The sequence below is a fragment of the Lissotriton helveticus genome, chromosome 12 (assembly GCF_964261635.1).
Source record: "Lissotriton helveticus chromosome 12, aLisHel1.1, whole genome shotgun sequence".
In the NCBI taxonomy this organism is placed as follows: Eukaryota; Metazoa; Chordata; class Amphibia; order Caudata; family Salamandridae; genus Lissotriton; species Lissotriton helveticus.
The window spans coordinates 789,423,730-789,439,704 of NC_136073.1; the positions used below are offsets into that span (position 1 = coordinate 789,423,730).

Here is a 15,975-nt window from a genome sequence, read left to right on the forward strand (position 1 = left end):
GTCCCCAAGTAGTAGACAGTGCTTATATTTCATAGTTAGTGAGGCCAAAGCTGCGTGCAAATCGTCGCAAAAAGAGCCTAAATGGCCAGGTGGTCTATAGAGCAATAGCCCGGCACACGCGTGATGGGGAGAGAGGGACAAACAGAAACCAAGTGATTCCGCCCCCAAAATGTCCTCCGTAACCACCACAGAGCATGTGTAGCGCCTGTCCACCACCATGGCAACTCCTCCACCTCGCACTCGATCTTTTCTCACCATGAAATAATTGGAAGGAAGGGCCATAGAAATATCAGGGCTAGAAGAGTCACCTAACCAGGTCTCTGTCAAAAAAAGGCATGTAGGCTTGTGCTCCATGAGCAGATTGAACACATCTAACGCATGTTTGCCCAGAGACTGAGTATTTAATAACAAGCAGGAAAAGTTGATTTGCCGTTTTTCCCCAAGCGACACCCGAGCGGGAGAGTCCGAAGCACATGCAATATCCTTACAGCATAAGGGGATCGGAGTTGTCCATCCACAACATGCACACCTTAGGGCCTCCGAAAGACTAATAGGGAGCAAGGGACAATGGCGGTCAGCATCCCCCCTTAAAGTAAGTAATTGCTTGGAGTCATAATTAATCAAGTTAGGTTGCCTTACTACTTGGGATCCACTAGTAGGGCCTAGCCCGGTGACCTCCGGGACGCGGATGGGCGCAGACGGGCTTACCATAGGCGCACCTTCGGCGCACAATAGGCACGCCGGTTGCACGTCCTCGGGGGCATTCTGGTTAAATGGAGAGGAACGTAGGTCACGGGACGCTAAACACTAGCGCGCTGACCTGCTTCCCCCCCCAAAGATGGCGGCCGCGCTGCACCGGAGCGTGAGACTGCAGCCCCGAGTCAGGTAAGGCTGTAGAGCGCTCCCAGTGACATCCGCGCCTGAGGCAGTAGCTTAGATACACACTGTCCCCAAAAAAAGAATAAAAGCACACAGTAGTTTTCAATCACACTGCACGATTTTAAAAAGGTTAAAAATACAAGATTCAAGTTTTTAAACAAAGTAGCATGCGTGTTCCTGCCTGTGCCTCAGGAACTGAACTAACGCGGCGAGGGGCGTCCGACCTTATAAGCCCACGGGACGCTAAACACTAGCGCGCTGACCTGCTTCCCCCAAAGATGGCAGCCGCGCTGCACCGGAGCGTGAGAATGCAGCCCAGAGTCAGGTAAGGCTGTAGAGCGCTCCCAGTAACATCCGCGCCTAAGGCAGAATGAGGCAGTAGCTTAGATACACATTGTCCCCAAAAAAGAATAAAAGCACAGTAGTTTTCAATCACACTGCACGATTTTAAAAGGTTAAAAATACAAGATTCAAGTTTTTAAACAAAGTAGCATGCGTGTTCCCGGCTGTGCCTCAGGAACTGAACAGTTACGGTTAATTTTTTCTATTTTAGCCCCATGTTCACCATTATCTGAATGAACTGCTGTGCCTCTGCACTTCCTGCGCCTAGAAAGCTTTTTTTTTTTACAACGCTATTGAAAACCTTCTTTTAGCTTGTGCCTATTCACTGCCACCTCAGATGAAAAAGTTTAACTCTTTACTGCATTGGGGGAATAAATGAGGTCTTAACTGCACCCTGTTTTCCACTAGACCTCTTTCAACCCGTACACCACACTGGTTCTGCTGGCAGTAAAATTCAAGCATAAAAAGATTCAAGCCATCCACCTAATCCAGGTTTCGGTCCTCCCTGCACATTCCATGGGGGGGCGGGGACCTGCTTAGTGTCTCAGCAGGTTGTCCTATATATCTGCAATTTCCTGGGCACGGAGGCAGGACAGCTAGAAATCCGTGTTGAAATGCATATATAGATTCAAATATGGCTAAGCAGCTTGGGAAAAAGCACGAAGTGTCCCTACACGCCAGTCTGCTATGCTGCGGTTTGCATTCCACACATACCTCCAGGCCTCCGTCCTTACTCCAATCAACCTTTATCAGCAGTGCCAGTCTCAACAGCTCTTCAGACCCTTCATTCTTGCCAGATGCATATTTTAGCAACCTTGGGACCAGAAGACGTCATCAGCTGAACATTTCCCACAGCCATGCTGGAGGGGAATTCTAAATTTCAACCATCCAGGTGTCCAGAGAAATTCCAAGATGCAACAGATCTGTTCAGGAAGCAATATATTCAAAACCAGATGTTCCTAAGCTTGGAATCGATGAGGATTTCGACCCAAGTAAAGCCTTTGTAGGCAGGCTCAATCGGTCCCCAATATGGCACTACAGCACTTTTGTTAGTTGGGGTGATGTTAAATTCAGTGAAATAAAGATGATGGGTCCTTGTTGTAATGTTCATGTAGTATATTTATTCTTGAGATTAGATAGAAGGTACAGCATTCAAGTAGGAATGTAATATGGTAAGAATCCCCACCGGGAGCAGAAAACTTCCTGCTCAGCCTCCAGATAACTGATAAATCCCTTGAACAGCAACAGGTAGAATCCTGGATGACATCACATAGACAAGCAGACACTAACGAGGGACAAAGATAGAGGAAGAGCACAAAGAGAGAGGAAGAGCAGGATATAACAGGTGACAACTGCTGACTTTCCCATCTCAGACGTGAGTTCGATGATGCATGTGAAGAGCTGTCCATAATGCGCCAGATACCTTTTCTGCTTGTGAAGAGCTATCCATAGTATGAATGCCCAAGCTCCTCTATTTGGGGAACGTGAAAACTTCGAGTTGTGATGAAATGTTTTTAGTACATGAGGGGAGATTGGCACCAAATCATTTACGCATCTTCAGGGATGCTACGCATGCAGATAGCCCAGCACAAGTGTAAGACAACTAATGGCAGACAGTGCTGTGGGGTGACTTAACCAAATTATCCAGATACCAGGGAAGCTTAGTAACTAGAGCCCTATGTCGGAACTTTAAACAGGACGCCATAAGTGAGAAACTTCAGAAATACTTCAAACATTCAAGAGGCTGGAGGTTCAGCTGCATTGAAAAGGAAACTTGCTGTAAAGGTACTTGGATATGCAAAAGCTACCCTGCCCCTCGAAAAAAGAAAAGGTCAGCCACCACAACATAGATAAACATAGAATTCTGAATGTTTCAATTGGGCAAACATGCACAAGTAATTCATTTCATCCGCTTCAGAGTATTTCCACTGCAAACCGGAGTGTAAGTCAGCTTGTGAAGATGTACTGGCAGTAGTGTGAATGGGTATGTTCGCCTGGTCTGGAAATGACTCCACTTCAATGAATTGCGAATTAAGGTTTTTGGCATTTACTGGGCGAGACAAGAGCGCTGTACCAAATCACCTGCACTTCTAGGGTGTGCACACATGCCCGCCATACCTTCTTTCTGTATGTTTAAGACACCACGTGAAAGGGTCTGCTGCTGGGTGCTGTGATGGAAGTAGATTTAGCAGATCGGTCTGTCCTAATTAGATCGAGCATGGACAGCGCATGCGCTGCTCTGCGAGGCATGCTGTATTCAGATAGGGACTTGAAGCTCCACCCATATTGTTTTCATTGGCCTGTCATTGTCCACTGTAAACTGTGGCTGTTCATTTATCAATAGGCTTAGTAGTTCCTCCTTAGTACCGCCTTGTCTCATTTTGTAACCTCCCATTGCGACAACTGTTACGTGTGTTACGCGGTAGGCTTTAATTACAGCCTCTGAGCATTATTTTCTCAAATCGCTTTGTCCTGCCTGCAACACTAACGTTTTATTTTTAGAGAACAAAAGCATTTCCAATAGGTCTCGCATTTGCGAGAGTTTAAGCTATTGGCATTGTAAAAGACAATGCTTTTTATTTATCTGTTTTAAACCTGTTATTTGTTGTATGCCACTTTGTACTCTGTAACATGTAAATACCAATAAAAATATTCTAAAAAAATTTAAAATAACACAAATGATAGGCATTATCATTTACAATGCCAATAGCTCAAATTCTCGTACATTCCAGACCTATTGCATTGCAAATGCTTGTTTATAAGCTAGTGTTTGGCGTGTCCTGGTGGTGAGTGCTGTTGGGAACATAAAGTTCACTCTGAAGTGTACCAGGAGATGTGGCTTTTAATTGGAGATCTGGGCTGGATGGGAGGGCAGTGCATTTTTCCAACATGTACCCTGAAATCACACAAATGCCATTGTCTGGTCCACAACGCATGTGCAAGACTCCGATTACCCAGAAAATACCCCCCCCCAAAACGAAGAGCAAACAGTGAGAGGGTCTCTTTCGACTCCAAGACACCTGAAAACTCGTGTTATTTCTCCATCACAGCTCACGTGTTACATAAACATCCACCATCGGCTCTGCCTGCACTGGTCTCCAAATTGTGTACATTACTGCACGCATCGAGCCTGGACAAGAACAAACCCTGTTGCTGAGTCAAGCAGGGCGGGCTGCATTCCACTCAAGAGGACTGAAAAGGCTCCACAGTAACTCCACAGCGCCAAGTATGGACTTTCAGGAAATCACCTTGCATAGAGATGTGCATTGCCATATTGCAAACCGCATAAAGATTTCAATGTTCTCTATTTATTGTTTTACTACTAACAGGTCTCCGTTTATACCCAGTCTGAGGGAAGATTAAAGGCTGATCACGTTGCCTGGTTGTAAATTTGAACACCACCCAGGTCTTTAAATCTCCTTGGCAGTTAGGAAGACTTCATTATCTTGTCATTCCATGCAGAGGAGTAACTGTACCTTCACTTACAAGCATGTTAATAAACAACCTTTTTACAGTCTCTGCCTTAGAGCACGGAAATCCCCATCAGTTGAGGCTGCAATTTCTAATATCCGAGTCAATGAGTTGCACTGCTTGGAAATGCAACGGGTTTTTAATGCAGGGAGGGTCATGCATTTTGTGAACATTAACAGCACATGTGCATTACCAGTGACTGAGTAACATTTCCAAGTTACATCATACAAAACTGACTGCCATTTAACAGCGCTGTGGGTTCTCAGCACTCGCTCAACATAACATTTAGGGTACTCTTCCTTACTAGTCGTTGCAGTACAAAAGGATTCCACTTCGCACTCTGGAACATCCTGCGGTACACACTATCTGCCCTGAACGAGTATGTGCGGCACGTTGCTGTTGTAGGATTGTAGTCCCTGTAGACAGTAGAGTATGCAGGGTGCAGAAAAGCAGCATCTGTTGCACTTCAATCCATAGGGATTTTCCATGGAGTACAAATCCCAATAACCAAGCACTAAAAACTAACCTAGTTGCAATGTGTACAAGATATGCCTTTCAACCCGATCTGGGGCACAATTTGCGAGCCACCACTGCTAAGCAAGACAAGAAATCAGCATGGATAAGTTTGTGTGATATTTCAAAAGGGGTGGGGGGGGGGGGGTCATAAGGTGAATAACGCTGCAGTCAAGTCCAAGGGAAGCCAAAGAATACCAGCATCTCAATCTGGATTATGGGCTTCCTCCTTAGGCAGAGACATGGTAGGCACGAAACATTGCGGCCCTGGCCGGGTGGCAAATTATAGGACTCCAAGGTGTTCTAATGAGCTAGTCTCTCTACATGGTTTCAAAAGCTTCCTTCGACAACATCTGTGTCACCCCCAGCCATAAAAAACACAAAAAACATTAGTAGACTTAAGCCATACTTTGTAAAGAATCATTACAAGCTGACCAGTCCTGGATTGGTTGAATGGATTCAGACATATCACTTAGTCCTTTTGGCCCCATTGTGCTTCTCCTGTCTGTTACAACAGACACTCTTCCTCCTCAGGACTGCCATCTTGGGCGCCCAGAGGGAGACTCCGCATGCAGAAACCCACTATACAAAGCCTAATGTAATACTTGTTCTGCACATTTCGTTCTACAAAATACATTTTAAAACACTTTTAAAAATGACAATACACATTTTTAAAAAGTTGGAAAAGCCAATATCTTTAGATTTAATATGCTAACATATGCAGCGTAGTATAACAGACAAACTGGAGAGTGCCAGCAGAAGCAGAAAACTATAGTAGTAAACTAGTCCTGGGTGATGTTCATTGCAAGCACTCAAATGAAGGGAAGATGCACTCAAACAGCCAATAATTTAAGGTGAGAGATGAACACTCCCTTGAGCCAAGATGCATCGACAGTCTTAAGCCAGAGACTGAAAGCAGCTGGTGCAAAACAACTAATGGCTAAAGGGGCTGGACCTGAAGCCACTCTATGTACATTGTTAGCAACAGGTCAGTTTGACTGCTGCGCTATGAAAACCCAGACCAAAACATTTTCTTCTCTGAGTTAATGGAGAAGAGAAAAGCTTGAGTCACGCACACAACGACCTGTCCCCCTGAGAATACAACCATTAAGCAAATAAGGTGCCCCGGAGGAGAAAGTTAGCCCTCCAAAAGCTTCTCCTACATAAAGTGTAGTTTAGGGAGACTGCTAGATAGGGTAGGGGCCGTTCGATTTACGTGCAACAGAGACCAGGCTGTAGTGGTAGATGAAACAAATGACATTATAGTTATCCAAAAGTGCCTAATCAAAACAGCAGAAAAGGTCCTGAAGGAGTTTGGTTCCATTACTGAACATGTGCACTGCCTCGCTCACCTCTGCACTTCAGATGCAATGCCACCATGAGTAGGCTTTGCACCATATCGAGTAAGCACTTCGAAAATATGGGACCAGAAAAGACTTGCAAGGAAATCCCTTCACTTAACAAGAACCTTTTGGGTCTCGCATGACCATGTTAGAGGTCTGCTAAACACAAGCGAACAATACTGAGAGTGGAGTTTTGGGTCAGTCTCCTTCAGTCACTGTTTGTTGGCAGTGGCACAGCCTACAGGATAGATATTTGATACATAAAATGACAGACATCTTAAGTGACAATTTGTTACATTGGCAAGAGAAAGGAATCCATTTTCTACATCCTTCAGCTCATCTGCAGCTAGCAAGGGCCTGGTACACCTGGCGTTCCACGGCGCCACCGTTAATCCTCCTGCATTGGACTATGCAAGTGTTCACGACCATTTCAGAAATCTAGTGCCACCTAGCCCCGAAAACAAAATACACCCAGGAAAAGTAGCAGCTTATTCTCAATCCAAGGTTAAAAAAAAAAAAAAAAATGTAACCAGTTGCAATAGAACCCAAGTCAACCCAATTACCGAAAAATGCTCTTCTGGATTGCAACTTTTGTCGACAGGGTGGCGAGTATTCGGATGCCAAACTTGGCTACAAACCTACCATGGTACTCAGGAATAATGTGCGAAGGTGTATTAGCACTAACGGGAGACCTCGCCTGCAATTTCTCATATTCCTATGTAAATGGTTAAAGTAGAGTTAATAGGGATTGTTGCCCTTGCTTGAAGTGGAACTACAGTAATCTGATCTTTTAACAGACATTTTTTGCAGCAAGAGGGAAGGCCCAAGTTCAGCAAACCAAGTCCCTATGATTAAACGCTGGCCATACAGGGGGAAACTAGTGTCTTGGCTGACTAAGCAAAGGTAACATGAGATCCTGTAGCTTAAAATGAACACTAATTTTGACAATATTTGGGGACTTGCGCTCCGCTCCGGCACCCCAGCAGAGGAAGATGGTCTACCATACAAGAAGGCACGGACGGGGGCGGGGATTACGGCCATATAAATGCACAGAACTTTAAATGTTATCTTGCAATTTGTGCTTTTGTCTTCAATTTATTAGTCCATTGATGTGCTGAGTTTTTCCATAATGGAATAATTGGACAAACGTCCAATTGCCAGCACCAGAATATAAAAACAGGATTTGAAGAAATATCTGCACCTTGTATGGGGAAGCTCTACAGCAGACACAAGTAGCACTGTATTAGAACGTGAACTCAGTGAGCTGTAATCACGTTCAGAATAACAGGAGTTGCTCACGTGCCTTTACTTTCTAAAAATGTTTTATAGGCTTATAATGTTGAAGTCATTGTGCTTTCTATTTTTCAAAAAAGTTTACAATACTCAAAAGATAGAAAGGGAAAAACAGATCACTGTTAGTGTAAAAAAAAAAAAAAAAATCTGGTCTAGACTTTTAGATCTTGCCTAGACCGCGCACATGCGCAGTGTGAGACATTGTCTTTACTTATGATGGGCTTACAGTTTACCATTGGTTAGCCTCAGTGTCAACCATTTGCTTCATTCCCAGTTGTCAAAGCATGCCTGCATCATTTCCTTTTCTCGTGTTTTCCTCCCCTGGAGCATGGACAAAGTACGTGTGAGCTTCCACTGCTCCCGTTTTTGGAGCTACGTTTGTTGTGTTCAGTCCATATGGGTGCTTGTACTCTCCCATACCGACTTATCAAACACCACCGCATGCGCTTCTTTTTCCTCTCATGCGTCCATTTTGCTTCGTTTTCCTACCTGCCCATATTGCTTCTTTTTACTTATGCCCGGTCCATGTTACTTTTTTTCCTCTCCTATCCCATGCCCCAGCTGTTTTTTCTTCCACCTGACTCTTCGAGGTTGAAACTATTCCCCCCTCCACCCACACACCAGTTTCTTCTCCCTCCACATCGACCCAAACCAGTTTTCTTCTACCACCCCACCCCGTTTTAGCCCTCCCACCACTCCTGTTTCTTCTACTACCACCCACGTGCTCCATCAGTTTCTTCTACCCCCTCCCAACAGAAAACAAGCATTGGCATAGCAAATAGGTCCTGCCTTTGTGTTTAGCCGTGCAGCACATTATAGAGACAACAAACCTTAATTTATAAAGTATGGCAAGAAATAAGACCTGCAGTAGCGGGATACGAGATCTGCGATGGTGCACGTGGGAAGGCCTGATAGAGGGCACTGCTGATATATATATATATATATATATATATATAAAAAAAAAAACACCACACAACTTTGTCATTCCTACACCTCTTCCCCGTTCAAGAACCACACGCATGAACTTTCTGAAAGCTTTCAGAATGTCTGCAGTGATTCCAAGACGCCCTTTCCTAGAGCAGCACATTCGCACTGCGCTAAGCTCGGCCTAAAAACTAAGCACTGTGGTCCTTGTCAGGGGCAAAACCCGCTTGCACCACCCTTTGCCACTGGTAGGCTGAATAACAAATATTTATTGTTACCCAACTCTATGGTAGCATTATTTGTCCTCAGCAATCTGTGATGTAGAGCAAAAGCGGGAACACAAAAGGGAGAAGAAAGGAGAAAGATGTAGAACAGCGACGCAGGGAGAAAGGAGGGATGAGGACAAACCCTGCAAGAGTGGAATAAAGCGGCAGAGAGTGTATGAAGATGCATTAAAGAGGCATTTGATGAGATTAAGACTTCACAGCACTGGTCTTGAGATCCTGATCAAAACTCTGTTCTCTGGCACTTTGTAATTTGACAAATGTAGTACTGCTGTTCCCACTTCACGAGCTCTGAATCACCCTGTCCCAGCTGAGACATCAAGCGCTGTAGCGGAGTTTGAGAAGCGTTGACACAAAAACAGTCAGCAACCTTCAAAACAGCAGCAAATGTTACGACCAAACTAGTTTTCAACTTGAAATGGCCTCAGTCCCCGCAGAGTGTGCCAGCTCGTGACCCATCATAAGTGAGCACGTTACTTCTAGGACTCTCTGCCCCCACGCGGGAGTTCATCTGATGCGGTCATCCCCCCCATTCAGTTTGAGCGTGATAAGACTCACTGCAACCGGGGGCTTCTTGTACTGCTCTTTAACGACCAGGGTCAACCGCAAGGACTTCTGGGAAGCAAGCAGTGCTTCTGCGGTAGTCACAGGTGTTGATGAGGGACTGAAGGCCCTCTCCCATGTGCTCACGATCAACGGCACCCCACATATTTCAAAACCAGTCATAAATGTGTGGAGGCAAACCCAGGCATCATGAGGGCCCACATGAGGATGCTGGAGCTGCAACAAAGGTATCTAGGCACTGGTGCTTGTGCTGGCATCCAAATTGTGGGAGCAAGCAGTGGCGCGCGGGCCATCTGTTTTCAATCAGCATGGCCACGCGCGCTCCTGCTCGCTCCCGCAAGGTGGATGCCAGCACCAGCACGAGTGCTTGAAAAGAGCCAACCAATTTCTAAAGGTCATCTCCTAGAGCAGCGCATGCACGCTGCCTAGGCGAGACCTAAAAAGGGGCAAGGGAGAGAAAGTGCTTTGATGCGGCCCAGCACGGCCGGTTTCTTGGTGCTTGTGTTTGTTTCTTTTAAACCTAGCTGCTCCCCACCCCACTTGCCCTTCTGTTTACAATCCCACACGCTCACTACCCCAACCCACTGAGAACCAATAGCTCACCCTAGGTGAGACATATTGGCTTCCCCAATGCTTTGTAAACTGAGCTTTGGCAGAGAACAGGTCGGTCTTCAGTGTGCCATTACACACACACACACACACACAGGCAGAAATTGCTGTCAGCATGCATTAGCAAAAACACATGGCACATTTGTCAATACTAGTTTTGAAAGGAACAGTGTCCAATCCTTTACTGGAAACCAAATTATGAATATTTCTTATTTGGATCCCGAAAGTGAGTTATCACATCGTATTTCCAGTAATTGCAATGGCTTCCAGATATTGCATTTATATCCTCAGAGAGATCATGCTGCTGATCTAAAGTTATCGAACTACATTCTTGTGGAGTAAAGCCTTGTCTTCAATTATTTTTAATCACAAAAACCGAACAGTTATACATCATGTTTAAGGTACAAGCTCCAATACTGATCTAGCGCCATCACATGAAGTCAAAGCAATGGAGTCTGGGGCTAGTGGGGCTCTCGGACACGAACAAATACATTCATGTAAATCTAAACCTAGTAAAGTTCAAAGAATGAAATCAGTTTCTCAAAATCTACAACATTCATTTCTTTCTCTCATGGAATAATGTAATTCACCTTTTAAAAGAGGCTGGCGTATAACATTACAACGTTGGCTGTTATACTGGCTCTTCCAACTTAACTGGCTGCCCTCTGGTGCTTTGAGTGCGGTCTACAGGCTACAGGAAGAGGAGTCAGTCTGGGCACCTGCAAGAAACCAGTGGCTACAGCAAACCACTGGCCTCAATCAAGGGCCGAATAAAACAGAACATTGCCTTGCGCTTTCACTAAGCTCGCTTAAGGAAAGACCAGCTCCCCCACCAAGTGTAACATCTTGGAGATCAAGAAAATAGTTTACATTTAGTCTACAGAGTGGAGGAGGTACTTGGAGGTATTCTTGGAATTCTGGTTTGCTCACACTTTACATTTATAGATTCGCTCAGCAACAACTTTAGTCCACCGGAAAAATAAAAAGTTCCATAATTGAAAAATCTAAATCTCGTAGAACCACCAGCATACAGAGCAGGAAGATTGAAGAGGAGGAATGCCCACAGCACGGACTAATAGCCCAAGATGAGATTTGTAGGGCGGAACTATAGGGTGAGATAAACAGTGACAGACATTTTCACCATGTAAGCAGTTAAGGATTCTGGGTTAGTACTTTGAAAACAGGACTGGTTTAGTACGGGATAGGACCAGTTCAATCCTTTAAAGAAAGCTTGCCACTACTCTGTAAACTAACCTGGTAGGCAACATCCCTGGCTAGGGCATGGTGGTGGCAGCCCTTCCATTGTCCTAATAGCCCACTCGTGTGTTACAAGTCTATCACCAAGGCAAGACTAAGACAGGATAGTGCCTTGTCAGGACAAAATCAATAGTTATGTTAGCAGTCCTTCGTATAGCATGCAATGGTTATTAGTACTGCATTGCTGAACGTCAATCGTCTGGCGCATTTACAAGGTAATCCAGGTGTGTATGGCTACAGAGCTGGGGGTTGTAATACACCAGTGATGTTCATTTGTTCTGAGACCTTTGCTGACCATTTGGCTAATTCTTTCACGGTCAACGCCTTCGGTGTTGTCAGGAAGCATATAAAATTAACAGGCTACGACATGATTAAACACTGGCAATATACGTTTTTCTATTTTGACTCCCTATATGATGCAGTTTTTAATAATGGGAGTCAGAAAGCTAATAAAGAGGGTGCATCCCAGAAACCATTCAGGAGCCTTGCATCACTTGGGTCATTATTTTGAATCTGCCCCATCTGTGCTTTTCTTAAATGAACAGAACTGTTTGAGGAGTCCATCATTTCTGCTTAGATTTTCTTATGTCAGAAGAAATGGGCAAATTAGTGCTGTAAGAAGTCAAAAACAACAAAATAGAACCACAAGCCGATATCCTCAAAGTTTATAGGATGGTTTCAAACAGTCATGGCGAAACAACTCCCTGGACTTAACCAGAGCAGCCGATCTTTCGCCATGACTTACAATTATCATGTCACCATCGGCTGAGCGCTGCAGGCGCATTGTTGTTTAACTTGTATAGACAGTGTACCTTCATGACTCACATCTGAGTTTGCTCAACTCACATTCGAGTAATTAGAGAAGATCAAAGATAAAATATGTGCAGTTGGGAAATCATTCTAATGACCACTTAATGTAGTTATGATTTCTGTTTTTAGAAGCTGGATAATCAATACCGCTCTTTAACTGCCAACTACGAAGGTGCAATGGGATAGCAAGAACCAAACTACATTATACAGACATGTGATATGGCTCCATATTTTAAATGTAGATACACAACTTAAATGTATCTACCTCTCTCCAGAGAGAAGTGAGCCAGATTGTACTGAAAATAGTACACATACTGAAAGAATGAAAATAAAGAGAAAAGTGCAGGGTTTTAGTTAGGCTTACAATTTAAATGTATAGGCTGACAATTGTGTACTTCACCAACAGAGCCAGTTTCTCTGTTGTCGACAGAAGGCGGCCCTGATGTGTGACACAATTACAGAGCCATCCCTCGTACGTCTGCTCTGCCTGTAGGGCATTCAAGAGAACTGGAGCACTTCTCAAGATGGTCTACAAGTAGTCGATCCTATTTTAACTTGTTTCAGAGCATCGAAAAAAACAATACGGACAGACCCGTCTGGCAAAGAAAATCAGTACAGCACAAAACCAAGCTTTTATACGTTTTTCCTACACCCATCCTTAGAAATACCCTCCCTACAGACCACTGCCAAAGAAACAATTTCTTTGTTATGTTCACCCATAAGGCCTGCTATCTATCATGGCTCGCTTAGTACAGCAACGTGGCCGGTGGGAAAAATAACAGCAGAGTTTGGAGAGGGATACAGAGCAGGGACCCTATACTGGTGTAGCATTATGCGGAGGAGCGAAATAAAATACCAAAATGAACTTCAAAAGAAAGAAAAGACCAAGAGGCACTCCACGTAGCAGAGGGATACAGAGAAAGTTCAGAGAACCACTAATGAACCAACAGACAGGAATCATGTCTGAAGCAAACAAGGAGACAAAATGCAAAATAGAAATAAAATGCACGAAACAGGTAGTTTCCAGTTGCTTGGAGTATTAATAAGATGGTTTGCTTTATTCTTTCTAAAAAAAAATAAAAAAAAGTTTCCAGGTATACAGCAGCCTCCAGGGAGAGAGAGAGAGAGAGAGAGACCGAGGCAGAGGACAATGGTAGCGTAACTTCAAATGTTTCAGATCAGGCTTGAAATCCCAGAGTTTATCTGCATAAAAAAAGTAGAGAGCAAGAAAAACTAACTTGGAGAGCAGACAATAGTCTGGCAGGTTAGCGAGAGGCTCACATCAAGAGGGTTAATGTGCATGCACATTCACCAATTTAGACTGTATCAAATGCCAAGTCTCAGAAGCCCACCCTGCACCCAAATGGTGTTCCTCAAACTAGAGAAGACGTAGAAGCAAAGGTTTGAAAGAGACAAGTACAGGGAAAAAAAAAGTTATAAAAAAATCTCAGATATATTTCTCCACGTACTAAGCCATGCAGAAGGTTATCCAACTATTACGCAGGTCAGCACATTTCCATTAAAAAATCTTCTTCAGCAACCTAATGTCGCATATGACAAGAGGCAAACAGCTGGAGCAAGAGTTCCGCTGTATGGGGAAAACTAGGGCTTGACTGCACTGCCCTACTCACAGCTCCCCTGGATTAAAGAATGAGTGATTATTCAGGCCCGTGGACGCCAACAAACCACAGCAGCAGAGCTACCATTTCTAAGCACACACCACAGCAAGTTCACACCAAACCTCTCCCCCCTCCCGAGATTATCAGTCTAAAAGAAACACACGCCATGCATGTTTACATGGAAGTCATATCATTCAGGGCGTGGTCCAGCTCCTCGCTTATCGCTTTGTATTTCAGTTTCTGTGCATAAAGTTCATCTGAAAGAAGAGAAAAAGGCAATGCAAGGAGCCCAAGCAGGCATTAGGTGGGAAGAGCAGACAGCAAGATCCAATAACCACAAAAAAGGGGCAGAGGAAAGCAAAGCACAGTCGCAGCACAGGCAGAATCCATCGTTGGGTGGAGGCACAGAGCAAGCAACATGCGAAAGGATTAAGTGGGATCAAGTCAGGAGGAACAGTAAAGAGGAGAGAAAGCAGCATGTTCGGATGTTTTAGGTGGCACAGAGATCATAGGGGAGGCCAGGCAGCATAAGAGATCAGAGATGGAAGGAAGCGCAGAACGACAAGAAGCATGGTCCAAAAGGATTAGCATGGGGCAGCATAGTGTAGGTGTAGAAAGGCAGAGGGGGACGGGGTGGCAACCGGTAATGGAGATCAGATTGTAGTTAACAGGGTGGATAGCAGAGAAGTGAACAGCAGTAACACATGGTCCCAGCGTGGGAAGCAGCGTGCACGACAGAAGGAAGGCAGCACGATGAGAGGGAGGGAGGGGGGGGGGGGGGGGGAGAAACAAGGAAGCGAGCATGGATAATGGTCATCAGTAAACCGATACTGCAGAGAGGCACATCTTGCAGAGCATCCTCATGCCATCTCTCCTCCACTGCTCAAATGGTAAGACAACGTTGTGCAGCACCATAAATCCGGCTGCAGCCAGGGGCCCACACACCCGGGCCGTGCTCAACGACAATGAGGCATAATCTGGAGCAAACACAGGTGGTTATTTGTGCTTCCCTCGCTTGGGCGGGGATGGCTTGCACACAGGTAGTGTTTGGAAACGCCATAAGAAGCCTTGCCAAGACAGGGAGGCTGCCCTAGACACACAAGTTCCACCTTTAACAACCCTGCACACACTTTGACCCTGGATATCGCAGGGCGCAGGGCATGGCTGATACAGCAGCTCAGGTGACCACAGATGCATGCACAGAAATCTACAGCAGTCAAACTGAGGCTTCCTGTACACACACAGCTCTATGATCCCAGTCTTCAGAAAGGGATTCCCCAATGGTGGGCCTGAATCCCTGACTCTCGGTGCACTTAGGCAGACTTACAACACGTTGGCAAGATTCTGGCAGCAGAGTTCCCCACTGTCAGCCTGACTACAGTTGATCCACTTTTTTTAGTGAAAGAAAAATGTTTATTATTTTTATATACTCCTGCATTCCCACTCTATACAGAAAGGATCCCAGATAATCATTGTTCTGAATTGTGTGCCTGCAAAACACTTAGTAGAGTATTATCATGAACCTCCTACAGGATAGCCATCTTGAACAAGATACTTCAGCAATAAGCTCTCTGATCCCTTATTGCGGCATTCTCATCACACCAAGATCTCAGATCAGCAACACACACGTGAACATACATCTGTCCTCCACCTGTCACCTCAGAGAGTATAGTTGGGAGATCACTTATGGATTCCATGACCAAACTGCCCTTCCCCCTATCATTGTTACTGGTGGGTGCTGCTGACAATTTGCACTTGGTAAATGGCAGCTTTTTAGCTGCCTACCAGGTCACAATCTAATTACAGTTCACGGGGATTATTTGCAAAGTGCTTTCCTAGTTCACATTTTTCAAGAAACAATCAAGAACAAGGCCTGCTCCTCAAGGAATTCCACCCGCTTGAAGATAGTAACATTTTCTAGGAGCCTCGGTTTAAATTCCCTACACAGTCTGTTCTCTGCAGTTTGCTACTTCTGCTTGGTAACAATTCCAGGAAGAGGTTTCCCCCAGTTAGAAGCTGCACCCTCAGCCCAGACAGCTTGTCTGGAGTAAACTACTCCCATCATTT

General features: G+C 44.9%; 1 protein-coding gene across 8 annotated transcripts in view; it reads right to left on the bottom strand.

Moving 5' to 3' along the window:
• TPM3 (tropomyosin 3) overlaps positions 1 to 15,975 on the bottom strand; it is a 99,612-nt gene that overhangs the window by 21,033 nt on the left and 62,604 nt on the right. For 4 of the 8 annotated variants that reach the window (XM_078669905.1, XM_078669902.1, XM_078669909.1 and 1 more), the window contains 2 exons: positions 14,087 to 14,165; positions 13,310 to 13,492 (listed from right to left, as the gene is read on the bottom strand). The exons of the other annotated variants lie outside the window; for them this stretch is intronic. In XM_078669905.1, coding sequence (XP_078526031.1) covers positions 13,489 to 13,492; positions 14,087 to 14,165 — 83 coding nt within the window. In that variant the 3' untranslated portion in view covers positions 13,310 to 13,488. Of the gene's footprint in view, positions 1 to 13,309; positions 13,493 to 14,086; positions 14,166 to 15,975 lie in introns of those variants that run through there. 8 annotated transcript variants of the gene reach the window in all.